Source organism: Talpa europaea, assembly GCF_964194135.1.
Source record: "Talpa europaea genome assembly, chromosome: 13".
In the NCBI taxonomy this organism is placed as follows: Eukaryota; Metazoa; Chordata; class Mammalia; order Eulipotyphla; family Talpidae; genus Talpa; species Talpa europaea.
The window spans coordinates 26,715,535-26,737,207 of NC_140080.1; the positions used below are offsets into that span (position 1 = coordinate 26,715,535).

The 21,673-nt window shown below is 46.9% G+C and overlaps 2 protein-coding genes across 2 annotated transcripts in view; one reads left to right on the forward strand and one right to left on the reverse strand.

The window, feature by feature from the left end:
- Positions 1 to 444: 444 nt before the first annotated feature.
- CSF2 (colony stimulating factor 2) lies at positions 445 to 1,798 on the forward strand (the record flags this gene model as incomplete). The annotated part of the gene is made up of 3 exons (XM_084252607.1): positions 445 to 603; positions 697 to 738; positions 1,452 to 1,798. 3 exons carry the CDS (start codon positions 445 to 447, stop codon positions 1,698 to 1,700), a joined length of 450 nt encoding a protein of 149 aa, XP_084108733.1. The 3' UTR covers positions 1,701 to 1,798.
- Positions 1,780 to 21,673, reverse strand: part of LOC311183251 (prolyl 4-hydroxylase subunit alpha-2-like) — a gene marked incomplete at both ends in the record, with an annotated part of 87,126 nt that continues 67,232 nt past the window's right edge. The window contains one exon of the mRNA XM_084252608.1: positions 1,780 to 1,926. Within this exon, the coding sequence (XP_084108734.1) occupies positions 1,780 to 1,926 (147 nt within the window). The remainder of the gene's footprint in view (positions 1,927 to 21,673) is intronic.

Here is a 21,673-nt window from a genome sequence, read left to right on the forward strand (position 1 = left end):
CAAAGGCCTCTCAGGGTAACAGACAGTTTGGGAAACCCTGGGAAAAAGAAGCCCCTTCCAGCATCTCACAGGCCCCACCCCCCCGGCCACTTCAGGCCAGGAAGTCCAAGCTGTGCCCTGGGGGCCTCTTAAAGGAAGGGAGTGGTCTCTGCTGGTCAGACTGCCCAGGGAGGGCTGGAGAGGACTTAAGGAGGTGGGCGGGTGGGCTGCTAGTTCTTGGAAAGTATCATTAATGAAGCCTTCCCCTTTGCCTGACCACCTAAGGAAAAGGCACACCATCCCCATGTGTAGCTGATAAGGGGCAGGAGATTCCACAGTTCAGGTAGTTCCCCCGCCTCCTGGCGTTTTGTGGTCACCATTAATCATTTCCTCTAACTGTGTATATAAGAGCTCTTTTACCAGTGAGCCCAGTACTCAGAGAGAAAGGCTAAAGTCCCCAGGAGGATGTGGCTGCAGAACTTGCTTTTCCTGGGCACTGTGGTCTGCAGCATCTCCGCACCCACCGGCCTATCCAACACTGTCACTCAGCCCTCGCAGAATGTTTATGCCATCAAGGAGGCCCTGCAACTCTTAAATCAGAATAATGACTCTGATACTAACTCGGTGAGTGGGGAGGGAGTGCAAGTCGCACCTGGACCAACTTTGCTGGCCAGGAACAGCCCTGTCAGTTTGATAACATGTTTTCCTTTTCTACAGACTGAACTGATAGAAGTCGTCTCTAAAAGGTTTGACCCCCAGGTAAGTTGTTTTTCTCTAACACACCTTCCAAGTGACCTCTTCCCAGGGGAGGGCCCATTTTAGATGGACTCCCACTGAATTGCCCACTTTCCCTCCAGTTAACTGCCCCCTGCAATCAGGGGGCCACTGGTTTTGCTCTTTGGGCAGTCACATGGGTGCCTTTATTAGCTTTAAGAGCCACGGGCAGACCTAGCATTCAAGGGGTCAGGGATCAGCAGGGAACAGGTGGGGAAACAAGGGTTACTTCATGAGACAGGGGGTATGGGCTTGGGCACTCACTGCCCTGAGACCAAGACCCATATAGACAGCATGCTGGCTAGAGGGGCACAGAGGGGTTTCAGGAACAAGCCTTGCTCACAGAGATCTCACAAAGCCCTCCCTGCTCTGCTCATAGTGGTGGAGGATGACTGACCTCCTTTGCTGGGGGCTGGGACCCTCTTGAGATGCCAGGCCAAGGGAATGTGGTTGTGCTGGCTGAGGGTGACTTGAGCTGAGTGGTGAGGAGGAGTCAGACTTGTGCTTGTGGTGAACAGCAGCAACAAGGCAAAGTATATGCATGGACCCTGAGACTGGTCAGAAATCATGCTGTGTCCCTCGCGGGCTCTCCTCTTGGGGAATGGGAAAGGGGACAAGAAAGCATGATGGAGAGGCTAGCCTATGCCCGATGGTGGGAGCTTGGCCGCTGCTCACCAAACAATGAACATTTTCCACAGGCGCCGACATGCCTGAAGAGACGCTTGGACCTGTACAAGAACGGCCTACGGGGCAGCCTCCTTAATCTCAAGGGCCTCTTGGAAATGATGGCCAGCCACTACAACCCATCGTGCGCCCCCACCCCACACCAGGTAGCTGCATCAGGGCCCCAAGTGGAAAGGTCTTACTTGGGGAGGGTGAAGTACTGGGTAAGGAGAAACTGTGCAAGTCCCAAAGGGGTTTTGACTCAACAGATTTGTAATGATTAGTCCCTCCTTAAAGGGAGCAGCCCCGCCCATCTTTATCTCCAGGAGATGATGCAAGGAATTTGGGAGCCCACAGCGCCCCCTAGGGGCTGCTACTACTCTTCTTATTGTTGTTGTTATGGTTAATGAGGTCAGAGGTGAGGCAAACCCAAAGAAACCCAGGGCCTGCCTGAGGCAGAGGAAGTTCCAGTGCCCAAGTGCCACCTCCCAACAGGACTTTCCCCCAGGACTGCATGGGAGCAAGGAGGGGTACATCCCGGAAAGGGCAAAAACCCAAAACACTCTTCCTGCAGGAAGGGAGCAAAGTCTGTGCCCTTGACTTCTGCTCCTCTGAGCTCCTGAAACTGGCCTCAGCCCAGCTGCTCTGGCCTGGCCTGGGAACAATGAGGCAGTGGCTCACCTTTCCAGCAAACCAGCCTTAGGCTGGCACTCTGTCAATCCCTGGCCCTGCCTGCTGCTGGCAAGCTGGGCACCCCATGGGTGAGACATGGGTGGCAACATGGCACTCGACCCAGGTCAGAAGGTGGGCCACAGACAAGCTTTCTGGCTTCTGAGTTTTAAGAGGCAGCACACAAACACCCTGTGCTTCCCCTATGTGACCTATTCCTGGACTAAAGTTTTCTTATTCTTTCTTTTCTTTTTTTTCTTTTTTTGTTGAAGGCAAGGTCCTGTGGCACCAAGTTTGTCACCTTCAAAAGTTTCAAAGAGAACCTGAAGAATTTTCTGGAAGACATCTCCTTAGACTGCTGGGACTCAGTCCAGAAGTGAAGCACCTGGTCCAGTCAGGGGCCAGCCCTAGAAGCTTACCTCACAGATCACTGTCCTCCTACCACACAGAGCCAAACAAAACTCAGGATCTTGACCTCGGAGGGACCAAAGGCTGGGCCCATAGATCTGCTCTGGATCATGATGACCCCAATTTGGGTGTGGTTGGGGCATGGGGCGTGTTTTATACTCCTCTAGGGATCAGTAATATTTATTTATATATTTATGTATTTTAATATTTATTTATTTATATATTTATTTATTTAAGCTCATACTCCATATTTATTCAAGATGCTTCACCATAATAATAAATTATTAAAAATCTGTTATTTGTGCCATTTTCCAGTTTATTTTCAATCACAAGTAAATGCTGATGCTGCTCTCCTCCCTACTGGGCAGGGAGGGGAGGAAACTGGAATGTGGGGGTGAGCAGGGGCCACTAGAAGGTCAGCACTGCTTGAGAGGCAGTGTTGCCAGAACAGGGGTAGGAAGTAAGAGCCAGTCGGAGTACAGCATTCTGCAAACCCTCATGTACTTCCCTGATGCTCAAGGGCTCCCACCTCAGAGGGAGGTTTCCAGGTTCACTTAGAAACCAAGGACCTGCCCAGCAGGAATGTTGTCTAGAGAAGGGGCATCACCTTTCCTGGGGCTTGGCTAATCACTAGCCAAACTAGTGTCAGGGAAAATTACTGTGTCCTTCAGAGGCCTGGACCCTGTTGGTCACATCCTGCCCCTCAGGCTTAATTAGGCTTCAACTATTCTAAGGTGAGCCAGTAGATTAGCTGTTCAGGGCAAAATAACCAAACCACAGGGGTCAGAGTTCAGCATTTTTATGAAATTTCCCCCAAAATGGGTTATCTTAATCTTTGAGAGTCAGAATAGAAGTTCATAATTTGTTGAAACATGACTGTTACTGTGGTGCTTTTCTGTTTTCCAACCATTCAGGCACATTTTCTTAAAATCCATGGCATTTAGACCAAGGAAACAGCAGCTCTCCTCTGTCCCCTTGCTTTGCCGGCAGAGCCGAAGACCTATTCTCGTGTCCCTCCTGGGGACTGTGAGGAAGAATGTGTGTTCCCATGTGTCAGATGGGCAGTGCGGCCAACCTTCTCCTTCACAGGTGGGCCTAGGGGAACTATTTTCATGCCCCTGCCTGGTTCTTCCTCCACCCCACCTGCTCTCTCTGCTCTAGCTAGTAACTGCAGACTATGCCAGTCCTGGCCAAAGACCTGTCTCTCATACCCAAGCAGAAAGATCATGACTCCAGATGTGATTAAGAAGAAAAATCTTAGACAAAGCCTGAATTTCAGCAAAGACAAGAATCCATGAAGTGGGCTGCGGTCATAGAAAATGCATCAAAAGCACATCTTGCCTAGTGATAAGGTCCTCTCTGTTTTCCTCATAAGCCAGTGATAACTGATAAGAGATTTAGCATTTCCTTAGACTCACATATATAGGTACCCCTCTCCATAGAGCTCGGGTCATTTTGGAGCCACCTTCAAAGTACCATGCACCTGTTCCTGCTCCTGGCTTGTGTACTCTGGGTCTTGGAAAGCCACTGTGTCCCTATGAAGATCACCAGCGAATCTCCCAGTGACAATTACAAGGAAATCTGTGCTGAGATTCAGAAAGAACTTTCAGCTGACAACATTAAGTACAATGTAAGTCTGACTCTTCATCAAACATTCCTTTGCTCTCACTGGTGCCTTGTGTTTCTGACCAACTTCTTCTGCTTCCAGGGTTCCTTCAAAAGGCCTCAGAATGCCAGTGAGGTAAGGAGGAGTCACCCCATGGACTTTTGTGACAACATTTTAAAAGGATCACCCTAGTTAGGACCCAGGGCAGAGATAAGAACAGGGGTGTTAGAGTGAGAAATCTGGGGAGACAGCAGGGAATTTGGGGATGGAGTCCCTATCCCAAATGATAAACCAGTAGCTGGGCCCACCCTGAGCCTTGTTGGATACCCTGACCACTGTCCCAGAGCATTCTCGCCCAGGGAGAGACCAGACACCCACTGCATAGGTGGCAAGACCCATGGGTCTCCTGTGAGCGAATAAGGCAAGGCCTTAAATTGGGGTCAAGGGTACCATCTGTCCAGGGTGACCAGGGATGGATGAGGCTGGGGGTCAGCTGGTGTTCCTAAGTACACCACCACCATCCAAGTGTCCCCAAATTTGTTGCAGGAACCCTGCTATGGAGAGTTTACAAAGGATTTCATCTGCGACCTGGAGGAACTTCTGAAGAAACTTAAGGACTCTAACCAGCAAGATGTTCACATACAAAAGGTTTATAAGGGCATGAAAAAACTCACCCAAATCTGCTCAAAGCTTACAGTAAGTTGCTTTTTGCATTTAGGGGAACTCCAGATATAATTTCTTTGCTACCACAGCCAGAGTGCAGAGTAGCAAAGGGCTTCTTAAGGCCTCATGTGAGGCTTCAGGAACTGTATTCTGACCTGAGACATCCACTCACTGACAGAGGCTGGGGCATTGTGCATTTGGGATTTAGGGATCATTCTGGAGGTTTCTGTGACCTCTGCCAAGTCCCTATGCACAGGGGTCAGTGTGGAGCAGGTCTAATACCAGTCAAAGCAGGCTGGTCATGGACTCAGTTTGGCGAGAGAGAAGAACCACTTGGTGCCAAACCTGGTCAGGTGGCCAGTTGAATCTGGCTCTGTTTTGCCCTGCCCGAGTGGCTCCTTCTGGGCTAATAAGCCCCGCTGGGAACCCATGATGCAGGGATGGCCAGAGGATTGGGGGAAATGACCAAACTGGCCCTCCCTGTTTGATCCCCAATTGCACTATCCCCTGGGCGCTCCCATCTTGCTTGTCTTCATGTCTCTACCCTGGGCAGCAAGGCATCTGCTCACAGCCTGCTGGCTCCCCACAACGCTATGGGTGGTCCTCCAAACCTGGGCTCCACTACCACACATAGCTCCCAGTACCTTCTCTAAGACAGACGGGGAAGACCTGCCCAAGTTACTTCCTAGGGGATGGGGACTTACAGGACCCCCGTGGCTGGAAGAATAGTTGACTTTCATTTTTTCTAAGAGCATTTCTTATTTAGCCAACAGGACCACCCAAGAAATGTATTACTGAAACAAGTGATTTCTCACAGTTCAAGAAAGCCTTACGGGATGTTGTCATGTCCATAGAAGGATGGATATCATGTAAAACGATCAAGGGCAGCCTCTGGGACCCTGTCCCCTCACTGAAGCCTGGTGCATGTGGTTAGAACTACAGGACATGGCATTGGAGGAACCTCAGAAATAATTTTCGGCTGGGGTGGGTGGGAGTTTGCTAGCCCGAGGTTGGCAGATGAAGCTGAGGGTGGGTAATGGTGGGGATGAGGTTGGGATGGGGGCTGGGACATGGTGTCTGAGGAAACATTTCTGTAACTGACACATCAGCACCTGTTGCTTCAATAAAGGCAGGATGTGGAAAAGCTGGTGACTGAGAGTGGTGAGAGAGAGTCCTGTCTTTCAGGGGCCTTGATAGACTAGAAGAGGCAGGGGCATGGGGTTTGTGACCTGTGTCCTGGGGGGCCGGGATTTTCTCAAGAGGTGCCTCCGGCACAAGAGGGTGAGTAGGAACCCTACCTCATCTTTCCCTCTGTGACACTTCCAGAGCCAGTGGACACACAGTAGGGGCTCCATCAAAGTCTGTGTAGTTTGTTACTATCTCCCATCTCCCTGTGTCCCTCAAAACTGAATCAGATCCCTTCGCAGACCCTCTCTCCACCTGAGTCAGTATGCATTCACCCTGAGATCCAAGGGCCAAGACTCAAGGCCCCTCCCTCCACTGCTCTTCAAGGCACCTCCCTCTGCTGCTCTTCACCACAGCTCCTGGGGAGCTCTGATTCATCTCCCCATCTCCACCCTAGGGCCCACTGTGATGCCACAGAAGTGTCAGTCCTAGTAAATGGCTCAGGGGAAAGGGGCTTTTGGACTACTCACAGTGGGGTATCTGGGGACTCACAGGAACCAAGGACACCTCTAAATATCTGGCTTCTTTCAGATCAGCAAAGAGCCATCTTACTGTAAGTACAGCCCCTTGGGGCCTCCCTGGTGGCCTAGAGGTTAAGTCTCAGTGCTACCACCATGAAGGCCCACCACGATGGCCTGAGTTCGATTCCCAGCCAGGTTGCTGACCCACATATAATGCAGCAGACCTCTCTTGTCTCCCCCGCTGCTCCCCTTAGCAGTGTATTTCAGTAAATCTGTCTGTTCTTCTCTCCACTCAGTCTCTGGAAATTCCTCTCACACACAATCCCTTCCCCTTCCCGTACCTCTGGCCTGCAACCCAGTTCTTCTACACAAAAATAAAACCTTAAAAAAAAAATGAAGTGCAGCCCCACATACAGCCTGCAAAGTCCCTCACAAACCCCTTCAGAGTCTCCTTGGATTAACAGCCTTCTCTATCTACCAACACCCTCACATCCCCAGAATATGGAACCTTGCCTGTGGTGAGTCCATAAGTCATTTAAGTCCTGAAGGGCTCCCCAAGCTTTGATCACCTACCCTTAATTCTCACCCTAACCCTAACCAAGGTGACTGGGGTTAATACACAATCCAAACAGATTCCTACAATCCGAACCAGTCAGAACATGAACGTTTATATCAAACTAGGAAAGATAAAGATCTGCTGTTCTGAAATCTAATTAGGTATCAAGCCGCAACCACAGCTTAGCCCAGGTCAGACATGCAGAGTCCATAATGTCTACACATTCTCAGTGCACAGGCCCAACACAGCCTGCCCATGCTCACCCCCCTGCCTTAGGAGTCCCAGGTCACTCCCTGCTCATCTCCTTCTTGAGGGGCTGCATCAGGCTGGAGGTCAGCAGGTGTGACTGGATGAAGTTGTCGAATTATCTCAGGATGGTCTTGGGACTCAGGTTTGGGTGTGGGGTTTAGTACAGGGTCAGAGGCCAAAGGCAGTCTCAGCCCTAAGAAGACCCACAGTGTAGTCCTCAGGGGCTGTGAGTTCCCATCCCTCAGGTGCACCATGTGGGTGCCAGCAGTTCATAAGGCCACTCCTCTGTGAGAGGAATGGACTGCAGGATACATGGCAAGATGGGGCAGGAGACATGCTGTCAGGAAGACTCAGACTTACCACTTCATTGATTCAGCCTCATCCTAGCTTGAGGTACCTAGCAGTGAATGGTTGGAGGCTTGTATATACATTCTATCATCCCATTGCCATGTTCAGGATAGCAGGTTATACATGAAGTTGCTCTATCTTGCCATGTGACCCTGGACAGGTAGCTAGGTCTCTCAGCCACAGAGTCCACAAAGGCAAATACACTCCAGCCCCTAGGCCAGATCAAGGTTTTAGCTAAGGGTCTTTGACAAGGTTTGGGGCCCCCCAGATTAACTCTAGGGAGTCAGGTTGACAGATTCTGTAAACAGAAGTTAGGAAGGATACAACTGGGAAGGTGGATATTCCACATGGAGTAACAGCCCTCCTCCCCTGCTGACAGCCCTGGCAAAGGCCACCAAACAGTCATTCATGAAGACTCCCTGCAATGAGGGGCACTTGGGTTTTCCATATGGCCTAAGTTTCCCTCCAATTAGGGTGGAACCAAGTGGCAGGGCATGTGAGTACTGCTCATGAGACCCAGGCAGGCCTGAAACTATAGTTCTCTGGCAGCCTACAGGCACTGCTACCTGAGGATCTAAGGAAAAGCCAGTACAATGGAAGGCTGCCGCTCTGGGCTGGATACCTGGGCACAAGAAGTATGGTCCTGGCTACCAACTGGCTGGGACTGGTCCTGGACAACCCCTTTACCAGGAAATAGGTTCATATTACATCCCTCCCTGGGACTGAACCATGGGCAGGCACACCAACAACTTGAGGAAACACTCTTAATTTTGTTAGGCCCATCCTAGATCTGGAAGTAGAGCAGCTGGGTGGCCTGACGAAATAGGCTCATTCACACACTAAAACTTTCTAGGATAATAGAATAGTTACCCGCCTCACAGGGGCCTCCCCAGGGACCCAACTGTCTATCACCTTCTCTTGGTATTCTGCCTCCTAGGGGTGCCATTCCTCCTCAGAAATCAGTAGTTTGGAGGTTGAAACGAGGAATATAAGAAATGCACTAAGTAGCAATGCAGCACTCTCCTACGCTAGGCCTTGAAAGCTCAAATAGTCTTCTTGGCAGTCACTTGGCAAGGTCATGTCCTTTGAGCATTCACATTCAGGGGGATCACACAGAAGGGACACTTCATCCACAGAAATGACCAATCATTCAGTCCATGACATGACTGCTGTGAAGTTAACAAGGCAAGGTACCTGTTTAAGATTCATAACAATAAGAAGCTTGAATACCTTGTATGAGCCATGGGCATGTGTTGCAGGGGTATTAAGATGATGACTTGATGGTGAATGAAAGTTAAGCTTTCATCTTTGGTTTTCTAGCCTGTGACAGCTGTTAATGTGGTCATGACCAGATCTGTGGAGAAAGGCTGAATTAATGCCAGGATCAGTGGGCATCATGTTGTCTCTTTGCTTACAGAAAACTTGCCTCTTCAGTGTCCTCAGATAAATGAGGTCCTCAGTGGTGGCTTGAATTACATTCACTGACTAATCCCAGATCAGTTCTATAACCAAGGGCTGGTCATGAGTTTATAATGGGGGCCAAGATCCCTGGTACCTTCCTCCTTAGATAGCATGGACAGAAGAAGCCTATTTTCTCTTCCCTGGCAGGCAGGACAGCTCTCAGGTGGGCCTGTAGCCTGTAGGGTTCTGTTCAGGCATCCTAACTAATCTCACACCTGTCCTGTTAGTGGAGTCAAAGATGGGGGCAACACATCTGGCTCATGCTACAAGGCCCCAGGTAGACAGGGTGTGCCATGCTCTTGAGCCTCATGCTTTCTGGCTACCTGCATATGTACATGTTTGGGGATTCAGGTTCTGTATGAATAGAAGTAGAGGGCAGGGGATGCATGGACCAGGCACACACTGTGCCCCAACCTGTATTTCTGAGCAAGCCGTTGGTTTGTGTTGAAGGCACATAGCTGGTATTTCTTGAGTCAGTAGCTCTTGTTCTGGACTCTCCAACCTTATTATATGTGCTTCACAAATTAGAAATCTGACATGTAGGTCTCTCCTGGCCCTCAGTTTTCTTATCTGTGAAGTGGGGATCTGGCAAGGACAGGGAGACCCAAGCCCCAGATGGTCTCTTTTTTTTACACAAGGAGGAACAGACGCACAAGGAAAATGCAGTGTCCTGCACCCCCTGAGGCCTAGACCAGAGCTGGGAAAGGCTGTCTCTGCTGAGAGCAGGCTGTCGCTGGTCCTGTTCTCAGGAGAAGGGAGGGCAAAACTCATGGCATCCAGGTCTGCAGAGCAGGTCAGAGTAAGGCCAGTCCCCAAGACAGAAGCAGGGGATGAGGAAAGTCTATCTCACCTACTGTTTGTGCTGGAAGGTCCCTACTCTACAGGTCCAGAGAGGTCTGGGACTTTCACAGGCCCACACAGGAGGTGACTTAGACAGAATTCTCAGGCCTGGCCCCACAGAAGCCCCCTTTCTGGGCAATCAAATGGGTTACAGGGCACAGACCTTGTCTTCGGAAATGGCTGACCAATTTCTCTCCTGTGAAGAGACCCTGAGCTATGGCTGCCAGGAAAGACACAGCTATCTAAGTTATTTTTCACTGTGGTTTGAGATAAGAGCAGTAAATAGTTTCATGTTTTTGCCACCGATTTTATCTCTGGCCCAGACCTGCTCTTTCAACCTGAAAGATGATTAATTGAAAACCTTTCTCCTTTTTTCTTTTTCTCAACTTCAAGGGAAGATCAGCACAAACTCCCCATGTTCTGCCCTCAAACACACCACCTAGGTTGTCACACATGGGGAAAGGTCAGAATTCTTCAAGATTCAGTGGTTCTACTGGAGGAATTATTTTCTTTTTATTGACTTATTGTACAGTGAAGTGTACAATGCTTAAGTGCACAGTTCAGTACGATTTTGTGTATCTTTATACTGATATAACCAACACCCAGAGCAAGATACAGAACTTTTCCCAGCACCACCAAAGACTTCCTGGCTCACTCCCTCTTAGTCTCCACCCCTCTAAGTATAGCCACCATTTCAACTTCTATCATCATAAATTCACTTTGCCCATTCTCAAACACCATTTTAGTGGAATGAGACTGTGCTCGCCTTTGTTCAACTGCGTTCATCCAACATGTGTCTGTGAAATTCTTTCTAGTTGCAGCATGTAGTTATGGTCTGTTCAACAGGGTCTGTGTACTACCTGGTTGTGTCCCACAATCTATTTTCCCATTCTACTGCTGATGGATATACAGGCTGTTTTGATGTTCTGGCTAAAATCAATAAAGCTACTGTGAACTTCCTTGCAGTCATGTTGTGGAGAGCACATGTAAACATTTCTGTTGGAAATGCTGGGAGTGGGGTGGAATCAATGAATCATGGGATATACATATTTTAGCCTTAGTAGGTCATGCCAAACATTTTCCATGGGAAAGTGTGTTGTAAGCAATACTGTTTTTTCTTGCCTTGTCCATCAGACATTGGCTCTTTCCTTTCTCTTACATGATCTGAAGCTGCTTCCCAAATATTATTATTAGAAATTATTTTCTACATTGTCCAACTATTCACATTCTGACAGTCAATTATTAGGAAATAAAATCCAAATCTGACTAAGCTGTGTCGAATCCAAACCTTGCTCACAGGGCTAGGGGGACTGCCCTTGGGGAGCTTGGCTTGGGCAGGCAGCAGTGAAGTCAGCTCATTGTAAGAACAGATATTAGCCACCTTATCACTTGCCAGTTTCTTATGTTCCCACAACTGTGGAATGGCTGCTTCCACTTCCACAATCTCCTCTTTGAGGGAGTTAGCTCAAGAAGAGCCCAGTCTGACACAGACGTGGATGCTATTTGCCAGGCTTTTAGAGTGCAGCCCTTGGCCACAAGTATCTGGCCCCAAAGCCTTTGGGAGGCACCCAGGAAACTGGCCACTGGCTTCTCTTGGGGTCTCAGTTCCTTAGTCCCTCCCCCACCATGTGCTAGTGCTTTCCCTTTCCTAGCCCCCTTCAAATCTGCCCACTTTCATCTATCCTACAGCATTTCCCCAGTCCAGCTCACCTCTCCCATGCAGATGACCACTTCAATGCCCCATAAGCACTTGTCTCTAAACAGACCCCTCTAGCTTCTCTCCCCACAAAAGCCTGATGAATCCATACACCCATTAATTCATACAACAAATATTTACTAAATGCCTAAGAAGTAATGGAAACTGTGCCAGGCTCTGGAGGGAACCCAACCCACAAGATGCTCACATTTTAGGGGATTAGTATGGCTGTGTCCCATATGGGCTGTCTACTGGCTCAGTGTGAATTTCAAGTCCTTTGATCTGGCCTAAAAGCCTTCCCTGGGACTCAGCCTCCATGGCCCCTCCAGAATCCCCCAGACACACTGTTCACAGCCTTATTCTCTCATATCTGTCCTGGGCTACAGGAAGAAGAACCAGTCATCACTCTCCTACCATCTCCCAGCCCCTGTACCTGGAATGTATCCCAGTCATTTAGCTGATATCTCTAACAGCACCCGCTCCCTTCCTAAAATGGGAGAGACCAGTGGGAAGTAGACATGTTCGCTACTGAAGCATCCTTCATAACATTCTGGCACTTGTCTGCCCATCTCCTGGGTTTCAGAAGGACAGTCATCTCTCCCTCAGGGGAATGTGGGAGTCTCTGCTCTTAACTACTGCTTTATACCCGAGGTCTAGGGAAGACTCCCTTAGCATAGGTACCAGTGGTAGCTATATTCCAGGGTCTCATGCAAGTGAGTCTTTTCACTTACGATTTGAAAAAAAAAAAATGCACATAGGTTTTAAGGAAGTCAAGCTGGAAAGGCACCATAAACTTTCCAAAGTTTAGGAAAATTCTCTGTGGGGGCAAAGAACTGCACTAGTCTATAAGAAGGTTCTCAATCTACAGCCAGGAGGCTAGTGATGATTATCCTCATTGACAATAGCATCTGAAAGATGAGACAAAAGAGTGACCTTATGTCACCCAGGAGCTGAGCGAGCAGGAACCCATACCAGTGTGGCTCCTGCTCCCTTTCCCACTTAACAGATTTGGGAACCATCTCAAAGGAAGCAGGAGAAGGAAGGGAAGCCCAGCTCTTGGGCAATGTGTCACTTCCTCCTGCTAGTGCCTGGGGCAGTCCCAAATTCTTCCAGTGGAGCTTTGGCTCAGGCCTCTTCCGCCAGTTGGGCTGGATAAAGGCGGGGTTAGTTCATTTGTGGGGAGTGGAGGACAGAGAAAGAACAACTACTACTGGAACCACAACTTCTGGTCAATAAGTTCCTCTGTACTCTCTACGCCCCAGAAAACTCTCCTAGATTGACCTCCATTGCCCTCAGGCCACTTCTCTCACCAGGGTGTGTCTGGGGCAGTGGCTGAGGGTCTCTTCAGGTCCCTAACTGAAACAGAGGCTCTAGCCCTCCCCAGGGCTAGGGGTAGGTCAGCACCCAACCTGGATTAACAGAAGCATTGTGACTCAGAGAGAACCTAATACCCCCTCCCACCAGTCCATCCCTTGGAAATGCACACCAGCCAGTGTTGGAAACCAGGCAGAAATCAGAGGAAGCTGCAAAAGCTTTGGGTCACACCAAAGACTTCATGCCCATGGGGTTCACAGACAGAGAAACAGTCTCAGGCTCCATGACAAAACAAGAACACTAGGTACTGTCTGTCCTAGGCAGGGGCTTCCTAAGTTGCTGTGAATCCCCAGGGTAGGAAAGAGCACCTTCCCATAGTCAGCCATTTCAGAGGTCCAGGAGTCACAGGCAGACACATAGAGCAGGCCATGAGAATGACAGCTAACAAACATAACTCAAGACTCCTAGCAGTAACAGGTGGGTAGACATTGGGAGAATTCCTGGCACTGGCAGATTTAGGGAGAGCTTGGAAGAGACTGGTGGGAGACCAATAGGAGATAGTGATGGTGACAGATTGACACACACAGATGCAGACAAACAGAATTTAAGCCCTGGTTGGTACATACAAAGACACAGTGGTTGCCTGTGGTCAGGATGAAAGGTGGCAATTCTGTCCTGAGCTCAGCCTCCGCAGCTCTTGGAGTTTGTCCCCACTGTACTGTGATCAGAGGCTTTGAAGGACTCTTTCCAGGTAAAAATCCCCCCCTACCTTAAGAGCCTCAAGAAAGGAACAGATTATGGCCCTCACTGTTCCTGGAACTAGAGAGAAGAATCAAACCTGTCCCTGCCTCTCTTCATCAACACTGAGGGGCAGGGAAAGCTTCCCCCATGTCTCTCCTAGGGCTACCTACTCAGCTTGGTGTGCCAGCTTTCCCTGGAAAAGGTCTTTTAGGAACCACAGTGAGTCCAGACTTTTTTGTGCAGCAACCCCAGGTTACAATGGAATTAGAACATGAATCAGACCCCTCAGGGATGAGGGTCACCACGAGGGAAGTCACCAGAATAAACATATTTGCTGAAGGTAAGGGGAAATCTGGAGTTAGATAAAAATAGAAAAGAGTTGTGGTCCTGCAATTAACTGTATTAGCAGAGACTGTAGTTCATCTCACTAACCTTCCTGGAAGAGAAGGATTACTGGTGTGCTGGAGCCCAAAATGGCCTGTGATAGCCTATTGCTAAATTTTTGCCAGTTTTTAGAAGCTTGAACCATGGTGGGAGTATTTACACCATGAGAATTTACAAATGTTACAGTGTACGGTTTGTCTCTGTTTTGGAGAGCTAGTTATTAAAACATGTTAACAGCTTAGCACTGGAATCCTGGAGTTGATGCTCCAAGAACCTGTTCCAAGTGTTTATATGTAGAAGTGGATCCAAACAGCTCTAGGGGGTAGAGTGTGGTGGACATGATGAGGTACTATTTTTAGGAATCAAGGGCATATTTCCTCAAATCAGGAGTGCTATTAGTAGCTCCATAGAGTGAGAACTAAGTCCTGGAGGACAGCTCATTATCCTTGCAAAGTCCCAAGCCTGTGCATCAATTAACTATGTCTACTAGCTATTGCCCAACACTCCATCAGGCACTCCATCTGAAAGCCAGCTCCATCATCCAGGGACAGGTTTCTCCCATGCAGGATCACAGAGGTATACTTGTGGTCTCAGGAGGCACAAGTATTCCCAGTATTCACATACTGGGAATCTCCTACTCTGAAAGCCCCAAGATCAAAAACTCTGAAAGCGTTGGACTGAGGTGCTACAAATAGGAAAGATATACCTGGACTGTATATTAAATTTTGTCAAAATAAACCACATGCCCTTCCAGGCTATAAGAGGGCTTGGACTCTGTTACTGTCAAGTTAGACATTTGACTGTGGCAAGAGAGAGCCCATAGTATTGGGTTTATGCATAGTCTCTATTCCTGAGCCAGCACTGGGATGCAATGACAGAAGCTGGATATTATCAACTATAAGAGTCACTATGTCTACCATGTTTTCATACCTTTTCCACTGCGCTGTGCTTCCTGATGATCATTAATATGCCAAATGAAGTTCTTCATACTTCAGGCTACTAACATTTATCTATCGCATGCCTGTATCCTATGATTCCTTGTTCTAGGTTTCTAAGTCTTTCTCATTACAAGTCCCTGACCATCCAGTCAAGTCATTTGCTACTGCCCATGAGTAAGACTACCTCTCTACACAAAGGCAGGTGAACCACCTGAATCTCTAGTTCATTGGCTTTTTCTTCACTATTGTTTTTCACAATCATCCCTGAGTTGAGCTATAGTATAGCTGCCATTTTTTATTTGACCCACATACTGATCTGATCTATTTGTGAACCAAGTTTGTGTTTTTACCTCTCCCATCAGCTGGTTCTAAGGGATTGCTTGTGTAGGCACCTGTGTGAGTTGCAGGAGACAGTGTGTTGCCATGGAGGTGAGAAACATGGGGTTCAGGTTATATGTTTGTGCAGTTTATTTGTGCCACCAATCATTATCATACTTGATTACAAATGTATGAGTTCCATCTTTTTTTTTTTTATGACTTTCAGCTTCTGATGAGTCTCCACTAGGCCTGTTTTACCTGATGGCTTAGAAGACCTGACAAAAACTAATTTGTCATAGTTAGTTCTAGATCACTAGTCACTTCATCAGGTCCTACAGCCCCACCAGGGCTCAGAAGAACAATTTTTTTTCATAAGATGTAATTTATGTAGATGATATGGCTTCTTCCAGAATCCAAGGGATATAACAAATATTCCCACTACTGATACCTTTCAAATCACAATTCATATGACCCAAATGGTAATGCTACTTGTACTACAGCCTACAAATGTTACAGTCCTTTTCTGCCATGGGTCCTACTTTAAGGTGGCAGGTTTTTGTGTTATTGCCAGGTATATGGGTCATAGTTATATTCTGAAGAGTGCAACAGGTTACATTTATACCCTACCAAACAGCATACTTCCTTCTTCATGATGGGAAGTATAAGACACAGTAATTTGTCCTATACATCAAGGAAATTTCCTGGCATTCTTCAGACCACTGGATCCTCTGAAAGCTTTATAGATGTAGCAGGATCTGAATCTTCACAGGGCTTATCTTCTGGAGAGTATGTGTCTTGTCATAGTCACCAATGTATTAGTCACTTCTTGATCATCTTGTCTGATTGGCATAATGTTACTGATAGAGTTCTGCAGGATACTAGATAGCCCAGATTTTTTGGGACTATGTTATGACAGAAGGAGGGAGAGATAACATAGCTTAAGAAATTTATATTGTTGCTTGTTACAAGTGAGTGCAAACTATTTCTGATAGTGATGGGAAAGAATGGATTCACCATGGGCCTCCCCTGGTGGCGCAGCGGTTGAGTGCTGGGCTGCGAAGCTGCCCGCAGCCTCTGCAGCACCGGTCGATCCCTGGCCACAGGCGAGGGTCCCACATGGTGCAACAGACTTTTCCTGCCGTGCCTGCTGCTCCCCTCAGCAGTGTACTTCGTTAGTCTGCCTGTTCTGCTTCCCACTCTGTCTCTGGTGAATTCTCTCACCCTTCCGTGCTTCTGACTGTACCCAGTGCTTGTATAAATAAATTAAATCTTAAAAAAAAAAAGAATGGATTCACCAGATCAGTGTCCATAAACTGTGTGTCTGAAACCATGTTAATCTACTATAGTGTAGGTACCACATCTTGCAGACACAGTGGCTGCAACTTGTTACCACAAACAGTGGTTACTACCTGTTGAATTGGTGGTAGCCCATTGCCATCTCTTAGGATATATCTAGATTTTATTGTTGAATTAAATGATGATACAATGGAATTTCTTCAGGCCTTTAATGGTGGCACAAATTTCTGCAATTATCTCTGGAATATGATAATATTTTTGATGTTTTATTTCGGTTGGAATGGCTGTCCTCACTACACAATAGTTGTTTCCACATTGGCCATGAAGGAGGCCAATGTAGGAGGTTATGCTAAACAAGTGCATTTACCCAATCATATCACTGAATGAATCTATGCACCTGCAGGGTCTGTTTTGAGCAAGGTAACAATTTCCATATAACAATTTCAGCTCAAATCTGGCGTACAACAGTTCTTGGAAAGTTGGGTAGTCTCCTTTTCCCAGTATCTATAGTTATTCAACTAAATGGCTGCAAGTCCCCCATGGGCAAGGGTTAGGGAAATGTTTATCATGCAAAATTGCTGTAATATTACAGATCCTTCCTTCCAGGAATCTGGCTTCTTCAGTCAATGTGTCTTGAGTTAAAAAACTGGTACAAATCCAGAAACATGGCCAGGAACCTTTGACTGAAGTGACTGTCTCATCCTAGATTGATGTGATTGTGCAAACAAGCAGAATTGTTATCAGTAAGCTCAGTTCTGTAATATCTTCTGTCAGTCTTAGTGATGCTGGTACCTTTCTTTTCAGCACATTCCTTATTGTTTTGGTATCTACTGACCTCTTTGGGTGGGTTTATTGATCTTGCTTAGTATAGCCACTCTTGCACACCCACTTCCTCCATAGCTACCATAACAATTCTGCCATATCTGTCTCACTTATTTTTCCATGGTCCTAATGTTATATTTGCACCATCTCCTGGGGTCCTTGCCACAGTTTAAAATACCATATCCTTGGGGAGTGAGCCTATATTCGTAAACTCTTTTACCCAAGTGTCTGTATCACCCACTTGATACACAATCTAGTCCTCCAAAGTTCCTGCTAGGTGCTACCTTTCCTAGCAGGAAAGGTATAGAACCTTTTCTCCCTTAGCAGGTTCCAGCACATCGCTGGCCACTTAATGTTGTGACTTAATCCTGGTTATTGGCCTAATGGTCAAGAATGGAGATGGGAGCAGATCCTGAGAAGATGAGAGAATGTGTATTGCAGAACAGAGGCCTCTGCATCATCTCTAGTGAGGCAAGAGTTACAGCCCCTAACTATTAATAGGGATGAGTGGGCTCAGAGGTTTCAGGAGAAATCTGAGGATTCAAGGTTTTCAGGTGCTATTGATGTCCCCATTGCAAGTGCCAGGGTCTCATTCTTCCCTACCCTGAACTCTCATCTTGGCACAGGAAATCTGTCTTGATTTAGAATTCATCCTTCTTGAAATATAGGCAAAACACTACGTGATTTGCACATCAAAGACATCTTTACAGACACATCACCCAAAGCAGTGATAGTGAAGGCAAAGATAAACAGCTGGGACTACATCAAATTAAAGAGCTTTTGCACAGCAAAAGAGACAATAACAAAAACAAAGAGAAACCCCACCGACTGGGAGAACATTTTTGCACCCAACACTAATGATAAAGGACTGATCACAAAAATCTGCAAAGAGCTGATGAGACTCAACAACAACAAAGAAAATAATCCAGTCAAAAAATGGGCAGAAGAGCTTAAAAGAAACTTCTCTGAAGAGGAAATGCAAATGGCCAACAGGCATATGAAAAAATGTTCAACATCACTTGTCATCAGGGAAATGCAAATCAAAACTACCATGAGATACCATCTTACACCAGTGAGAATGGCACATATTAAAAAAACTAGCAACAACAAATGTTGGCGAGGGTGTGGAGAAAAAGGAACTCTTCTGCACTGTTGGTGGGAGTGCAAACTGGTCCAACCACTGTGGAAAGCTGTGTGGAGATTTCTGGACCTACTAAACATAGAGCTTCCATAGGATCCAGCAATTCCACTCCTAGGTATTTACCCAAAGGACACAGAAACATCAATTCCAAAGAACACCTGCACCCCTATGTTTATAGCAGCACTGTTTACAATAGCTAAGCTTTGGAAACAACCCAAATGCCCAAAAATAGATGACTGGATCAAGAAGATGTGGTACATATATACCATGGAATATTACTCAGCATTCAAAAAAGATAAACACATGCAATTTGCAGCAACATGGATGGCGCTGGAAGGGATCATGCTCAGCGAAATAAGCCAAAAAGAAAAAGAAAAATACCGGATGGTCTCACTCATAGCGGGAATCTAGAAAACTTAAATAAGGGACCAGGAAAATGAATATAAGAAAGTGAAAATCAAAATCAACAAAAAACTATGAACCAGAGACACTTTTAGGGGGGCGGGGGCGGGAGGGGAGGGATTGGGGTCAGAATGGGGGGGCTGCAATTGTATGGGGAATATAACAATAAAATTTATTAAAAAAAAAAAGAGAAAAAAAAAAAGAAGTAATGCCCAAATTAAAAAAAAAAAAATAGAATTCATCCTTCTTTAAAGCTTAAATACTTTAATAGGTAAGGCGTGGGCCTGGTTCTCAGGTTTGTTTGTTTTTCTGTTTTATTGTAAGAGATGAGTGCTATTTATATGCACCAAGGATGCCTAGGGCTTCAAACTTAGCTTTAATCGCTCACTAATTACTCTATAAACTTTTCATCTTTTATTTTTTTGCCCCAGAATGATTCAAGCTTAGCAATACTTAACCAATTCCTCTGTCCTTGGAGAATCTCATTCCTCTATATTTCTCAAATACCAGATAAATCGCCCCCACTAGTATATTTTTTTCCAATGGCAACGAAAGTTTTAACAACTGCATTATTATTTTGTGCCAGAGTTTGTCTCTGCCTAACTTGCCACCTGTGATAAGAAAGGTCCTCAACGGCAGCCAGATGATGGGCATTCAGCTCCAAATTCCATTTTAGCAATCCTTTTGGTCATTCCTAGAATCAAATACCATACAGTAGGTGCCATTGGAAGCAGACTCTAAGTCAGAAATTAGCATACAAGACCTTTATAAAGGAGAGTTTGTGGGACTGACACCTTTGAAAATGGGAGGTTGGAAACTTAGGTAGAGGGAGGCTGAGCTGCCATGCAATTTCAATAAAAGTTCCAGCTGAGTCCAGCTCTCCTGGGATGGTCCTTCAGTGTTTTCCCAGCTAGGGAAGGGAAGTACATCTCACATTTGCCAATCACTAGAGGTGTTTACTTTGGACAAGAAGTCCCGGGGCAGTATATGAAGGGAGTAGAAATCATTTGCAAGTAGTAAAGGAGTCAGGGAGAACAACCTGCGATGGGAATGCCTTAGAGAAAGTCCTCATCCATGATAGGAGGCCTAGTGAGAGGCATGGTAGGCAGGGGATGATATCAGGGTGGAAGCTAAAATCAGATGGGAGAATTCTGGGTCCAGCAGCTCACAGTTAGGGTCATTCCATAATAGTGGAATACCTCCCCAAGGAAGGACATGCAGAAGCATGCCTAGGGAATAAAGTCTATTATTCATGGGGCAGCACATTAAGAAAAGGCAGGGACTCTGGTTTGAGTGTGTAGGCCATGACTTGGTCTTTATATCATAAGTTTGAGACATCTAGAAAAGCCAACAAAAGACAGGACCAAGCCCTAAGGAACTTGCAAAACTAGGAGGAGGCAGTTGTAGATATGGCCAGTAACTGGTCACAGAGGAGGGAGACAGTAATGAGTAGTGGCATCATGGAGTCAGGGAAGACCCAGAAGTTAGGAACTATCCCTAATCCTATGGAGAGCAGATTTTTGAGGTGGCATTTTTGACAGGGACTTAGGGTGAGAGGGAAACATCGAACAGGAAGTAATATGAGTGAAAGACGACTGAATAATTCAGGTACTGGGGCTGGGGTCCTTTGGAAAAGTAGGATGTCCTGCATGTTTCAGAGAGGAGCAGTCCCTGACCTGCTGGTCACTTCAGCTGGTCACTTCAACCTCCCTCCAGAGCTTCCCTCAGAGTCTCACTCGAGCAGGATGGACAGGAACTGAATTCAGGTCCAGGTGCCAACTCATGCCTGGGTTTCCCCAGGAGGCAGGCATAACTGGTCCACCCATCTATTCTGGCAGCTCTAAGCTCTTCTGAGGCAGGGCTATCTCTAGTTGTTTAGAGGGTTTTCCACAGAGCTATATTTCTTGTCCCATGGGATCTAAAGGGAAACCCCAGGTCTTGACTAAGGCCTTCAGAATGTGGGCCACAGGCCAGGGTGGGGCAAGACACTGAGTCAGGACAGTGGTTTTCTGGCTTCCTTAGTTTGTATCCACAGATCCCCTACTTTGTCTACCCCAGAAGAAGACCCTCGTAACAGTAGGGAGCTGAATCCCATAGTCACTGGAAGGACTTATACCATTTCTTTCATGCTAGTCACAATCATGTGTGTGTGAGAGAGAGAGAGAGAAAGAGAGACCATGACCTTCTACTTCTCAGAGGGCATAACCAAAGCTTCAAGCAAGAATTAACTTGTCCAGAGTCACATAGCCAGAGAATACAGATATGACCCTTGAATTCTTGTTCCTGAGGCTCCACGTTAGGTGCTCTTCCAGTCCCTGCCATCAGCAATGAACCAGTGAAGACAAGATACTGAGAGAGATGCCAGATATTTGTTTTGTAGCATTAGGATGCTACCTAGTCCTTGAGGACTCTAAGTCCCATGGCTGCTTCGGGACCCTAAAAACAAAAAGAATGATGGCATGGAGAGTTTGGAGTGGCCAACAGGGGTCTTACCTGGCCATTCCACCAGCCCCGGGTTGCCTCTCATACCTCATATGTTAACTTTCTGAAGCCTCATTCCTCCTTGAGCTTTCATCCCCCAGTTCCCACCAGATATCCTAGACTCTTCACCACCACTAGTATGGTGGAAGCATTTACAAATGTAAAAACTAAAACACAGAGGAGGGCCTCCCTAGTGGTGCAAGGGTTAAGACGTAACCTATGAAGCTACCCGCAGCCAATGCAGCACAAGGTGATTCCGGGCCAGCCAGGGAGCAACC